The following is a 14,407-nucleotide window of genomic DNA, read 5'->3' on the forward strand; positions in this document are numbered from 1 at the left end:
TTTCACAACGTCTCATTTAGCTTGGATAACTGTGACTTGCTGCTAGGCGACAACCATGGTTTGTGGATGTCCTAAAAGGTTTCAATTAACCTTTATTAATAGGGAGAATTTAATTGTATAATTTAATTCGTATATCATCTTTGAGAAGTTGAGTCAACCTACTACCTTGCTAAAGGGAACCTAAGAATCTGCACACCCAAAGAATGAGATTAGAGGTACAAATAAGGAGAAATGAAATGATTAAACACAAGTCAATAGTTGATAATAAAATTTCAAAGTCAATGGTAAAAAGTCAACATATTGACCGGAACAATTGACAAAAGTCAAATAGTTCGACCGGGTCAATTAAGTAAGATATAATTATAATTTAATAGTTAAATTATAATTAAAAGATTAATTATGTAATTAATATTGATATATAGAAATATTAGATTGGGCTTTTAAATATGATTTAAAAGGAAATGGACAAAATAGCCCAAAAAATTATTGGGCTCAAGGGATAAGTGGCATAAGATGATATGACCCATGAACCAAATGGAGCCCCAAATACCCACCCAATTGCCTTTTGTGTTGTCTTATAAGTGTTGGAGAAAACCTAGTTAGGGTTTTTGGTTTCCCACTTTAGTTGATAAGCGATCATCTTTGTATCTTATCTTTCATAAACCAAAAAAATTGGTCTAATCAAGAAGTAGACTAGCATCCATACTTCTTGATTGCCTTCTCTTCATCTCCAAGAGCATTTGGTATGGTGAGGTAAAGGACTCCAATCTTGGAGCCTTAAGGTAAAAGAGTCAAAATCAAGAGAAACAAAAGGTCTTTCCAACAAAGCTGTTCTTTCTTGAGAAATCAAGAAAATGTCATCAAGGGTAAAGATTTATTCCATTATTCCTTTTTCTATTTGTGTTCAAAGACACTAGGCTAGGGTACTCGATTTAAAATGACACTACTACAAATATTCAAAAAGACAACACTGAATACACAACGGTTGTCTTCAAAACCGTTGTAATTGTTTCTTCTACAACGATTGTTATGTAACCATTGTTAAAAGGGGTTTTTAAGCGTTGTGGTTTAGGGTATTTGGTTTTCTAATTTTATTTCATAACTTTCTACAACGGTTTTCGTTCCAACCGTTGTAATTGAAGCTTTAAAAAAAAACACGGAGTGAACAGTGTCTCAATATTTTTTCTTAAGCCCCGATAGTTCTCATTCTCACTTTATACCAGCACCTCGTCGCCTTGCCTTTGCCACAGCATAGACAGCGAGACTCTCTCTCTCCCGTCTCTTTCTCTCTCCTCCCTCCTTCTAGTTCAGAGGGATCTGGGTTTTAATTTTAGGGTTACTGATTTGGGGTTACTGATTTGGGTTGCTGTCGCTCTACCGCGTCTATCAGGTCAAGGTACTCTCTACCATCTCTCTACTACTTGCACAGAAGAAATGAAATTTGGGTTTTCTTTGTTGTGTGTGTGAATTTGTTAGATTGATGTCAGGTTCATCTAGGGTTCGGTTACTTCTCTTGGTTGATGAATTTGTCGATTATTGGACAATCTTTTCTGTATCTGCGCTTGGGTGGTTCAATAACCATTTCTGTTTCAATTCTGCTTTGGCTCTGTATAGATGTATAGTGCCCTGAGTTTCACACAAAATAGGTCAATCACTACTTCTGAATTATATTTGTATTTTTTCATTGTTCGCATACTGGATGCTTATCCTTACAAATTTATTGTACAGCTTCAGAAATTCAAGAATGAGGCAGTGCGTTGTTCAACTACCAATTTCAGGGGTTAAGTATTGGGTTGTTCAATTAGTGTATTCAGATACCACCCTCTCTTTTTTACATCGGGATGCTGATTGTGTTTGACACTTGGTGTTTGTGAGAATACAATTTTAGGTCAGTAATTTCCTCTTTCTATCTCTGTCTTTCTGGAGGACGCAGGTGACAAAGGAAAAAAACAAAATCAAAGAAGAGGGCTTTGGCATTTAATTTTTAAGCTTCCTCTCCACAAAACACCCTTTCGTAATTCCCCTTATTACTCTTGTGGTGTTTCTTACTGGAATGCAGTGTTGGTTTTTATTTATGTTGAAATGCCTAATAACAATTAACTACTATGAATTTTTCTCTTTGTTTATATATTGGTTTTTGATGATATTTAGGGGTGGTTTGCTTATTTTTTATGTTCATATTACTGTAGTTATACTTTCTGCATAGTTAGCCAATAGATAGGTGCAATGCATATCAAGAAATTTGTTTTTTTGCATATTGTTGTTCATAATGCAGAATTTTGGTTTTTACAATTCTGTGACATTTGGGTGTTTAGTTGCCAAGAACTATAACGTTGATGCATGTCAAATTCTGATGCGTAGACTAAAACCCAGTGTCAAGTCTACATAGCACACAAGCACACTTCATCGGATTCTCTGCCTATAGTGTCTTATTTGTTTTTTCTTTTACATGTCTGTTTATTTATGATCTGTATTAGTTTCTCCTATCTTTCTGTTTTTTGTTGTTGCATCTTTCAGTAAAAGATTGACTTTTTTTTTTTGCATTTCTTTTCTGTTAGGAATCAGATTATGTTTTGATTTTTTTGTTTCTTTTCCTCTTTTCTCAAGGAATGCTTTTGGTAGAGGAATTAAAAGCTTCATGAGGATCATGTGCTTGGACTTCAATATAGTCTCCTCCAATTTTTGTTGATCTTCTTATTTTGTGTTTTTTCTTGGTGCTGGTATAACTAAAAACCGTTTGTGCTCAGATAAAGGAGGTAGTATTCAAACTCCGAAAGAGAGAAGATTTAAATTCGTATAGGAGGGATAGTGTTCAAGCTATTTACCAGGTTATTATTTCAAATCCTATCTCTTTTTTGTCATCACACGTGCTCTTCCAAGTTTTAAATTGTTTGTTAGGATTTCTGAATTTGGGTGTTTGATTTCCGAATTTTAATCTTCTCTATTTTGGCTAATTTTGTCTTGGTTTCTCTCTGTCTCTTTCATTCTTATGTTTCATTTTGTCAAGTAAACATTTTCTCTATGATTTTCTTATGTTTCATTTCGGAATTTTAACTATGTTCATATAAGGCTGTTGATACTTTCTTATATTCATTCATGTGACAGCAAAGGAAGATCACATTTATTACAGTACAGCATGAAGAGAAGGCTCATAATTTTTGCATGTATTTACTCCTAGAGCTCAGGCATGCAACCAACAATATCAGTAGACTGCTTAAAATTGGAGAAGGTGGATTTGGGAATGAATGTTTATAAAGGTTCAATGAAGCCTTGCTGGTGCCAAGGGTGATCCAATCGCGGTCTCCATTAGAATGCTTAACAATGATGGCTTACAGGTATATGTTTAAGCATCTTCCTATTAATTGAATTGTTAAACAATGCCCTCAAGAGTTTTTTTCCTTCTTTTTTTCCATTATTAGTTTACGTGCTTCACACACTTTTGTTGATTTATTCTCCTTGAATATATAAGCTCATAGTTAAACTACTATATGAAATATTGTTAATTGAGTTGTGAGTCTTCTGGCCCTTATGTCTTGACATTTCTGTTCAGTCTCTTTCTGTGACAACTTTTTAATTTTCTTTTGAAGTGAATTTGATGCTATTCAGTGGAACATTTCTTATGATTTTCTTATTTGAGTATGTGTATATATTGCAAGAGAGAATGCCTAGAGTAAGTGATTTCTCTTAGCATATTTGTACAAACCTATTTTCCATAGTCAGTTTAGTTTATCTTGGTTACCAAAACTGCTGTTGGATACTCACTTTAAATGTGGCATGCTTCAACCAATTTAGATGTTGCGTGTATCCCACCGCCCGAAAGATAAAAGTGGAGTCCTTAAGAAGAAGTTTGCTGGAATTCAAGCTGACAGGAAGGAGAGGGAAGAAGCTGAAGCAGTGAAGGTGGCTGCACAACTCAAGAAAACGGAAGTTTCAGGTTAGAATTTCCTTACGTTGGCTGGTCCACAAGCTAAACTCTTGTTTGTGGGCACTTACACTTGAAAACAATCCTGTATCATTTATTAGTTATTGCTAACATAAATATATATCTATTCTATAATCCATTTTTGTAACAGACAACAGTGGAAAGAAAAAGCAACTGGCCACAATAAATAAATAAATATATATATATATATATCTATTCTAATAATCCATTAATGGTTTTCACTTCTGCTACAGCCTATCTATTCTCAAGCAGCTTGAGTCCTAAAATTCTTGAAGGCTTGCTAGGAGAAGGTTTGTCAACACACGAGCAGATGAATGAAGTCAGGCACGAGTGAGCAAGTTTTGTGACCATTATGTAGAGTGATGAAGTTATGGAACAAGATAAACACAATTTTTTTTATTGTGAAAATTGTTGTAGCATACATGCATTGAATTTTAATTGTAAATTGATATTGTGGTATAAATTATTAGTGTGAATTTCCATTAATTTTCATAGTGAGTGATTCCTTTTGGAATTTTGGTAATTTTGTGGGTTTTCCAAAACGTCATTATCTATGCTATTTTCAACAGTGGTTTTTGATAATAACCGTTGTGGAAGGTGTTAAACAACAACAGTTTTAAGTAAGAACCGTTGTGGAAGGTGATAAACCACAACGGTTACATTGACAACCGTTGTTGAAAGTGCCAAATTATAACGGTTTTATAGAATACTCGTTGTTAAAAGAGTCATATTACAACGGTTATCATTGAAAACCATTGTTGAAGGGGTCGAGAATTGACAACGGTTTTTCTTAAAACCGTTGTTGAAAGTGACATATTACAACGATTTTGGACCGTTGTCATAAATATGTAGAAAAGACGACACTGCTAACGTCAACGGTTTTAAAGACTTTCTACAATGGCTAAAAACCGTTGTTTATTAACTTTTTTGTAGTAGTGTGAGAAAGGTTAAGCTCAAGTAGTATAAACAAAATGAATTCGCCATTTAGAATGTTTTTGTTGTATAGATTGTGGCTAAAGTTTATTTCCTTAGCATTAGATGCATGTTTCCTTCACCGCCCAACTAGCTCTCAAGAGACACCTAACCCCCCATCTAGCTCACCACTCACAAAGTCACCACCCCATTAACCCAAGTTGCCAAACTCACAGCTCCATTTCGGCACAACCCAACAACCTAAGCACAACACCTCATTCCCTAGCCTCAAATTCTTCCACAGCTAAGAAGTCTTTCGCCTTCCTAGGGGCAGGATTGAAATCGGTAATTAAGCACAGACAAAGAGATCTAGGTGATGTGGGAGGCTGGATCTTGGGGAAGGGAGGAGCTGTGTACGCTTGTGGTGAAGGAAGACGTTGGAGAGATTTGGGCCAATGGAGAGAGAGATAGAGAAGTACATACACATATATAAAGAGATATAAAGTATATTAGGAGGAGGAGCAAGGCGTCATGGGTGGTGGTTGAGGTAGACTTAGTGGTTTCAGCCGTTGGATTAACTCTTCAAATTTGGGAGGAGGGGTTGAAGGAAAATGTGGGTATTTTAAAGGGTATTTTAGGAATAATATGGTGGGTGGAAAGATAAGATTGTTTTTTTTTTTTTTCAAATTTATATAGTAGGTGGGGAAATAAGACAGAGGATAGAAATAGCAACATCCTACAAATTTAGCCTACAAAACAATGTACATCAAACATCGATCATAGTATATAAACTTCTAAGCAAATAATTAAGCAATTAACACACATAATTAATGGTATTGTCTAAGCTAATTAACATCTTATATTTCCACTTGGTTGTAATTGGGTCTAAAATTTTCTTTTTGTTGATTGATGATTGCTTTTAAGATGAGATGAGATGAATCGCAAATTGGGCTAAAAAAGCCTGCCAATGAATTAATTAAGGTTACGTACAGGCACAAATACAAAGCATATATCCAGAATCTGCTATGAGAGGTGCCGTGGATGTTTCTCTTTTAGCTTAATTAATCAATTAATTAGGTCAAGCCAAAATTGTCAAGGCGTGGAGATCGGGGTGGGAGGTGGCTTGAAACTTTTCTCACTCCAGATGGAAAATCTATCCTCCTTCCTTCCTGCTTCTAGATTATAAAGACGCTTTCTAGTCCTAGAGGTAAAGGACCAGATAGCCATTACTTCTAATTGAAGTCCTATGCTTCTACGTTACCTATTCAAAGTCTCATTTTGAGCCGCGATCAATGTTCAAGTATATATATCTTATGAAGCCAAGCCACCATTTACGACCAATAGCAAAGCAACACTTTAATTAATTTGTTGAAAACTAATCCAAATTATAACATTATAATACTATATATATAAAGCAAAAGGTAGAGAATGATGAAACATTTAAAATACTAGAAAATGCCCTTGGTTAATATAAACATTAAGAATTAGAATTATTAATTAAATTAGAATAATATTGTAAATTCACACTTTTTTATATTAAAAAATGTCAAAATTAAAAGAAAAATCAAATAATGGATTCTATTTTTATGAAACACAACTACCCATTATCTTTTTAAATTCTAAAATAAATTAAAAAATTTTAAAAACAAAGCCTCACTCAGGCGCGAAGCGCATTCGTTTCGTTGGTGCGGAGAGGCTATTATTATTTAACTCAAGTAGTAACATGGATCTGAAAATATATTTTCATACTACTCTACTTCTCTTTGTGCATGAGCGCTATGCCGTCTTTGCCACGTCCTATAATTGTGTCCTCTGTAGAAAATTTCCAGTCAAGCTTATAAAGTCGTGAAGTTTGGCTGTCTGGTAGTGGCATACAATTCAACCCATACAGTTCTAATTATCTTTCCAAAGGGTGTACTAGTAATTCCAACACCAACCTCCGCCCTATATATATACATTCAAGCACCACCACTTCTCCAACACCTCCATAGACGACATTAATTGTTAACTATCGCAGATCATAGAGAGAAATCTATTACAAATCATCACAAAATGGAGAAAGTGCTTGTGGGCAAAGTGCTTCTGACGATGATGATCGTCTGTGTGGTGGGCAGCGCTTCTGCGCAAAGTGCTTCTAACGTGAGAGCCACGTACAACCTGTACAATCCTCAGAATATCAACTGGGACTTGCGTACTGCGAGTGTCTTCTGCGCAACATGGGATGCTGATAAGCCATTGTCATGGCGCAGCAAATATGGATGGACTGCCTTCTGCGGACCCGTTGGCCCTACCGGACAAGATTCTTGTGGGAAGTGCTTACTGGTAATTAATCATTAGTACTAATTAGTTTTGTTGGTCATCTTCTAATTATCTGTCAGTAAACATAATTAGCACATACATTAATTTCTGCAATTTATATTTATTTAATCGAGGTATATTTATATATGTGAAATTGATATTATATGCAGGTGACAAACACGGGCACAGGAGCTAAAGTGACAGTAAGGATTGTGGATCAGTGCAGCAATGGAGGGTTAGATTTGGACGTGAACGTGTTTAACCAGATAGACACTAATGGACAAGGCAATGCCCAAGGCCACCTTATTGTCAACTACGACTTTGTTGACTGTGGCGACTAAACCTTAAACTTTAAGCTCTAAACCAATAAATAAGTTTCAATGTTGTAGATGAAATAAGTTCAAAGTGGGATCGCTTCTTGGATTATAACAAGAAGTACTATTATTGTTGACTGTAAACTTGAAGCTTCTGGAGTAAATGATCATTTGCATTAAGAATTACCCCTCATTTTCAAGCTGTCCCTTATGTGTGGCTTTTTTTTTTGGGGTCAATTGTCTCTTATGTGTTTGGGTAGTGTACGTAACAGGCCTGGTCATATCTTCACTTAATTCTTGATGATCTACTTCGGTCTTCTCAATTAATTGGACTTCATCTGCCTGATGAGCTCGTCCGGGGGCATTCGTTTTTGGAAGACTTTTCTAATTGAGAATAACAATAATATACTAAACTCACATACACTACACAAATGTTATGATTCGAATTTAAAACCTTTCCTATGGTACATGGGCATTCTTTAAGTTCCAAAGGACTAGTTTGTTCTTAGGTCTTTGGTCTTTGGGCTTTGGGCTTTGGGACCCATTTAACCAAAAGAAAGAAAAGCATAATGGGCAGACTTCAACAGAAACAAATATATCCACTATGATTTACTAACCGATTAATTGACGACATTTCATCAATTAATTGGGTATATATTGAATAACGTAACACTAATTTCGCATCAGGTAAATTTTTATACAATTGCATGTGTAAATTTTCCATCAAAATATGGTTAAAGCCCAAAGTAATAAAAAACAAAATATAGAATTCATCACTTACCAAATAATCTTCTTCTGGAAGAGACAAAAAATATACTTTTTTTCTTACACAATGGCGGTAGTGTTTTATTAATGAGGAGTAACAACGACAAAAAAAATAAAACTATGTCCTAGATGATGAGGTGAGTACTCTACACCAAACGAAGCGTAGTGGTCGTCGATCTACCAAAGTAGCCTACTTTCTGATTGATTTATTTTATCTTGCAAGGAATCTAGAAGGAGGGACGAATAAGAGAGAAGAATCATCATTCTCCCATGAGAAATTTGCACAAACAGCGACAATGAAGAACATGAAGGGAGTTATAATTTGATGTATGTATTTGTCTTGAAATAGGATTTATGTTTGCAACTCTGCTTCAAGGTGACATGTTTATTAATTTGTAATTTTGGAGGTTGTGAATGGAATTCTGAACAATAATAATAGTCATCGAATGTTTGCTCTTTTTGTACATATATACTGAATACAACTCCGCGGAGCACCACAAATCGACGTAGATAGCACTACAAAAACGCTATAGAAAGATATAATAGCCCTATACGAAACTCTGTGTCAGCCGACCATAGCGTTTTTGACGCGCTATCGTAGACCCCTTTTCCATAGCGTTTTTCCGACGCTGTGTTTGCATTTTCAATAGCATTCCATTAATTTTATCAGAGCCGGATGGGTAAGAAAACTCTTATAGCTATAAGGAAGGATCATACAAATCATATCTCCAAGGATATAAAATGAACGCCCAAATATACTCTGACATAATTCAGGGGCAGGATCTTTGGAAAGCACCAAACCAATACAATTGGGCATGGGTCGCGACTAGACCCTAAACCCTAAACACTGAGACAACATTCTAAAATGAAATGGGAAAACAAATTGAGTGGTGATCATGTCATTCGTAGCCATTAGATAAGAGTCTAGAGTGTGGTATATTAGGATTGGGAATCTTTATGAACCTTCAAAAGATGAAATGAAACTTTAGGTAAAACAAGCAACCTATAAATGAATTGCAGGTGCTGATGAAGCGGCACTGAAGAATAAAGGACTTTTTATCTTCTTGTCAAAAATTGTTACGGTTGTCTCTTATACAAGAACGGCCTGCAGCTTTTTATCTTATGCATTTAGCCCAACATTATTTGATTCTTGAGTAGAATGCCCTGCTTAATTACCAAAAATATGGAATTGCAGAAATTGTGATGCATACGAAAAGCTAGCAGATCGAAAATTCTTCATCCTTCAGCTGTAAAATACAAAATAGATGGAATGTGTACAAAACAGTGCTTTTCTTTGCTCTTTTGGCAGCCAAGCAAAGAGGGCTATGTGTTAACTAGCTACCAGCGGGGCTTACCTTCAGTATCCCAACTACGTGGAACAAAGTGCGCACTTCCACTGGCTTGGGATGAACGGTTAGCAGAAAAAGGTGAATAATGCTTCGAGGAGTCCTGATGGCCTCTACCGCGGCACTGACCATGTTGCCAAGCATGGTTTGTGTCAGGTGTGAAGCCATTTCTAGACGGCCAGAAAACATTGTTTGCTGACTGAACTCTTCCATTAGGCCTCCAGCCCTGGCTTGATGACGACTTCGATATGTTCAAATCCCTAAGGGTTCGTATTTGATCTCCTGAACCAGAACCAGCAACTCTCCACTTTTCATTACAAACAGGTGTCTCATGAAGAGCGGCTTTTTTGTATGCTACTGCACCGTTCGCTGAATATGAGCCAGATGACACTACTCTTTCACAATGTATTCTTCCTGGAGCATGAAATCGGTCTCCAAAATCAGGACTTGCAATTGCTTTCCCTCTACCACAACCCCATCCAGTGCCAGAAAATTTGTGTATCATATTCGGAGAGCTAGAAGTGAATCTACCATTGTTCTGGAAGCCTTGATTTCCCATATTATCTGGTTTTCTAAACCTTTCCTGAACAAGCTGACTGCTGCATTGCATTTAGTTCTTGAACCATGAGTTTAAAGAGAAATTCGTAGGTATAGATGTGAATATATAACAAATGAAAGACAGAGCAAGAAGCCAAAGAACCTGGAGCTGGGTGTGCTTCCCTGATATTCGTGCCATAGTTTTGTCTCCATAAGATCGTCTTCAGTGATTGTCTGCAAACGTAGATGGAAAATGTTACAAATTAGGCTTAATTATAACATGCCACTGAATTTCTCTTGTGCTAGTTGAAGGATAGTCTATTAGGGAGTGAGGACATTTAACTATTGAACTCGAAAATGCATCCCAGCAATGTAGTTAGAATACCAAGAACTCATTAAGCCAGTGCTAGCAAGGAACGAGTCATATCCGCAGTGGCAGAGCAGGTAAACCATCACATTAAACAGATACGAAAACAAACATATATGCACGAGACCATTCAAGCTCATGAAAATAATTGCAAATTCTGAAAGTTCGGATACCTTGACAGGAAACTCTACACCAGCAAGTAAACGAGGCACATGTGGACCATCGTTTGGAAGCTCATATCCCACGCATCTGTAACATAATCAAATTCATAAAACTTATCCTTGAGGACAGCAAAACATTTACAAGATCAAAATTAACGACTCGTTAGTTTGGTTACTCACAAGACAGAGTCTTCTTGAAGTTTATGATCTCCTCCTTTAACACTGGAAGCATTCTCATGAAGACGCAAAAAACCACTAATTCCAGAACTGAAAGGGGGCCAGAGAACTTATCAATAAACATTAACATTTAGAAAATACTGCAAAAGCGGTCCATGAAAGAAAAATGAAAAAGGCAAAGTAACAAAGACAAGACTTTAGAAAGATAATTGACCTACCACAAACTGTTGTCAATCTTGATGGGGCAGTTTTCCTTTGTAAACAGTGCGACAATCTGTGATGCCATATTGTCTGTGCTTAGCACAAATAATTGATCAACTTTCTCTTTATTCCTGTCCCTGTCTTCCCCCTACACATATTGTAACTCAAACTGATAAGACATTTTATATTGAATGGAAAAACATCTCATATCTTTAAGAAATTAAAATATATAAAAAAGTTTCATACCACCAACTCCTTCTCTAACTTTCTCGTTTCAGATAGAAGCCGTTCTTCTTCTATAAAAGGAAGTTTGCAAATGCCCTTTTGGAGATGATAAAGTCAAAAACAATTTTAGAAGGTAAAAGAGAGAACAATCACTAGATGTCAACAAAAATGCAATACCAATGAATAACTACCAGAAATCATACAAGGAAGGAAGAGAAGACAAACCTGCCATGTAAAGCGTTTCCCATCCATATCAATTTCAAAATCTATAGATGAAACAGAGCTTGCAATTAATTTCTATCAGATCCCATGGACTAACATAACTGATATTACAAACGAGTACATACCAGAAGGGTAAAAGTCAATGATGGTAGAACTCTCATCTGTCATAAGTGTCTGGTAAACTTTCGGAAGTGCATGAGCACTACAAAGGAGAACATTTGTATTATTTTCTTGGAGAACTTGGTAAGACCAAACTTACAAAACAAAGAAACATAGTTACCTTCTGGGTGGTAACACAGCCATGAGAGTATCGATAGGTAAGAATGGGGAACCTTTTTCAAACTTAGATTTCACCTGACCAAGGCCCTTTAGGTCGGACGCAAATGGCGCATAGTGGAAAGGATAAAACCTGATAGGATATTACAGTGAATGTAATGTAACAATACTTTTCATACCAATATCAAGTAAATAACTGAAGTCCATATTACATATGTCTTACCATGTCCATGATGGGGGACCCGAAAAATAGTACAAGAGAACCCAGAGCAGTCCTTCAGTGTAGTATTTAACCTAAAGTACATCAGCAATTGGAATTTGCAAATAAGGGGAAATCTAAAATTAAATAAATAAATAAAATATCTGTTAAATACACAAGTAGAAAATGTACTACCAAAACCCTAAAACCCTATTGGAATAACACAAGATGCATCTAATTTTGTGTAGGTTTTGCAAACAATTTATCAAAACTCAGTAAGATGAATAGTTTTGGTGCGGCCTTTGGCCCTCCATTTTACAAAGAAAAAAGTGCAGCTTCTGTAAGAAACAAAAAAGAAGAACATCATGTGGACTAAAGAAGTATAACATAAAATTTATGAAAGCCACACGTACTACTTCCTTTCTTTTGCTTTCAATATCCCCTGGCCCTTCTGCAGAAAATTTGTATTTGTAATATCTTTCCTTGTAGCCTGCAGCAGCATATCGTACCTGTGGAAGAAATCAGCAAAGCATGTAAAAATATTTGTTTATATGCTTGTATGTAAACGTTTCACAAGGTATTATGAGAAAGAATATTGAAACTTCAAGAAGGGAATGCTTCATACTTTGTCCGTCCCTAAATCACCATTCTTAAACAGATCAGATTTCCTTCTGATGCTATCTTTCAATTTCTGCTTAAACTCCTTTGTATTTTCTATTATCTGCAAAAATACAATATAAATGACACCAAAAACCCTTCAGCAGGTCACAAAGTACATGGTAAAACTACTTTATTCCATATATGTGTGTAATCAAGCAAAATAACCTGCAGATACTCCCTGCCCCACTCCCGAAAACCAAAAAGAAAAGTAACAATGGAGTGTTTGATAATGGAATCTTCAATTTAAAGCACAGACAAAGGAAAACTAAATTCATTTCCATGAAGAATAATGATTGATAAGATGACTCCGATGAGTTGCTAGAAGAATTTAAAGTATAAGTCTATCTTGAAATTCTTCTAGATACTCGGAGTCATCTTATGAATTGTTATTCATCATGGAATATGAAAGATAACACACACAAAAAACAGCGTACTTGAGAATGCATATTTTCAAACATCCCAAGTGACAGAGCTTCGGATTCTTCTCCATTAGGCAATGCACAAGTACTGCTTGAATCAGTAGCTGAACTTCCAGCATCAATTTCTTCCTCTAGCTGGCAACCAATTAATTCAGCATTTGTTTCATAATGGGAAAAATAGACAAATACAAGCAATATTGTCAGTGATGAATGATACTTGAGCAACAAGCACTTACAGAATCTTTATTAAGGCAAAGACGTCTGAGTTTACGCTCACGTAGTTCTGATCTTTTCTTGAAAATTTTGTCTTCATAAGCACCAACAAGAAGAATAAATTTCTCAACCCTGGATAGTTTGATGTATCCTGATTTCTTGTCATTGACCTGCTTTTGAGCATAAAAGAATTGGCATGGTCATGATCTTATCCACATTTTTTTTTCAGGTGAAGAAATGCAACTGAAACAAGGCTAATCATGTTATACCCGGAGCATATCAACCATATAACCACCGAGATTTTTGAATTCCTTCTTATAGATAGTCATCAGCAAGTCTATTGCATTCTGGAAATAAGTAGTTATCATAAAGAATTAGTCTTGAGTTGAGCTTCATACATTGTATTCCCATCACTACATATCAATGAAGTTTAGCGTAGAACCTCATGAATTTCCAAAGTTGGCATGTGGGGCAGAAAATCATTTCCAGCAAAAAAACACATAAATATAAAATCATCAATTATACGCTCAAGATCAAACTTGAAATTCTCAGGAGGATCATTGATTTGCATATCAAGCTCCAAATATTCCCTCAAAATCCAAACATGCAAAAGCTGAAATTTGGAAGGAAAAATAGAGGTGAGACAACAGAGCAATATTCAAACTACAGGTGATGGATAAGAGGACCATTTCAAATACCTGGTAGGGCTTTTTTACAATGGATGCTTTTCTGTTGCCTGACTTTACAGAAGACGGAGTCATTTCTCGAACAGATTGACAGTTTGCATGTTGCTGCTCCTGGTTTAGAACATCCTGTATCCAGAAATTGAAGTACTTAAAATTTCCTCAGTTATCAGAACCTACAACCCGGATTAGTATAAGGACAAAATTTTATAACCCGGATTTTGGTTCCTAGTGCATTAGCTAGGCAGACCTCACTCAATTGGGGCATTGATTATTGGAAACCTTAAAAGCCAATGTGGCCAAGAAACCACCAAGGAAACTTCAATATGAAATTTGAAAAATGCAAAGGACTTGTAAATTTAACCTCTCTCAATATGGAAAAATGAACTTCATGTGTTGCCAAAGCTAACATTATCAAATCTGCATCCTGCATGCCAATAATTCACCACAATGTCAGAATTCAATTGTGTGTGTGTGTTGGGGGGGGGG

The 14,407-nt window shown here is 36.0% G+C and overlaps 2 protein-coding genes across 4 annotated transcripts in view; one reads left to right on the forward strand and one right to left on the reverse strand.

Moving 5' to 3' along the window:
• LOC18774845 (pathogenesis-related protein PR-4) lies at positions 6,819-7,662 on the forward strand. Its single transcript, XM_007206045.2, has 2 exons — positions 6,819-7,177; positions 7,324-7,662. Exons 1-2 carry the CDS (start codon positions 6,908-6,910, stop codon positions 7,492-7,494), a joined length of 441 nt encoding a protein of 146 aa, XP_007206107.1. The 5' UTR covers positions 6,819-6,907; the 3' UTR covers positions 7,495-7,662.
• The window catches only part of LOC18773027 (5'-3' exoribonuclease 3), a 7,231-nt gene continuing 1,922 nt past the window's right edge, over positions 9,099-14,407 (reverse strand). The window contains exons 6-23 of one of the 3 annotated variants that reach the window (XM_020565590.1): positions 14,283-14,345; positions 13,934-14,047; positions 13,678-13,848; positions 13,505-13,582; positions 13,259-13,405; positions 13,038-13,157; positions 12,569-12,664; positions 12,357-12,452; positions 11,968-12,038; positions 11,749-11,877; positions 11,594-11,670; positions 11,472-11,512; positions 11,268-11,342; positions 11,039-11,169; positions 10,824-10,910; positions 10,656-10,731; positions 10,279-10,349; positions 9,099-10,177 (exon numbers count right to left, since the gene is read on the reverse strand). In XM_020565590.1, coding sequence (XP_020421179.1) covers positions 9,571-10,177; positions 10,279-10,349; positions 10,656-10,731; positions 10,824-10,910; positions 11,039-11,169; positions 11,268-11,342; positions 11,472-11,512; positions 11,594-11,670; positions 11,749-11,877; positions 11,968-12,038; positions 12,357-12,452; positions 12,569-12,664; positions 13,038-13,157; positions 13,259-13,405; positions 13,505-13,582; positions 13,678-13,848; positions 13,934-14,047; positions 14,283-14,345 — 2,250 coding nt within the window. In that variant the 3' untranslated portion in view covers positions 9,099-9,570. Of the gene's footprint in view, positions 10,178-10,278; positions 10,350-10,655; positions 10,732-10,823; positions 10,911-11,038; positions 11,170-11,267; positions 11,343-11,471; positions 11,513-11,593; positions 11,671-11,748; positions 11,878-11,967; positions 12,039-12,356; positions 12,453-12,568; positions 12,665-13,037; positions 13,158-13,258; positions 13,409-13,504; positions 13,583-13,677; positions 13,849-13,933; positions 14,048-14,282; positions 14,346-14,407 lie in introns of all 3 variants that reach the window. The other 2 variants (XM_020565591.1, XM_020565589.1) reach the window with 2 other exon arrangements.

Source organism: Prunus persica, chromosome G6 (assembly GCF_000346465.2).
Source record: "Prunus persica cultivar Lovell chromosome G6, Prunus_persica_NCBIv2, whole genome shotgun sequence".
Classification (NCBI taxonomy): Eukaryota; Viridiplantae; Streptophyta; class Magnoliopsida; order Rosales; family Rosaceae; genus Prunus; species Prunus persica.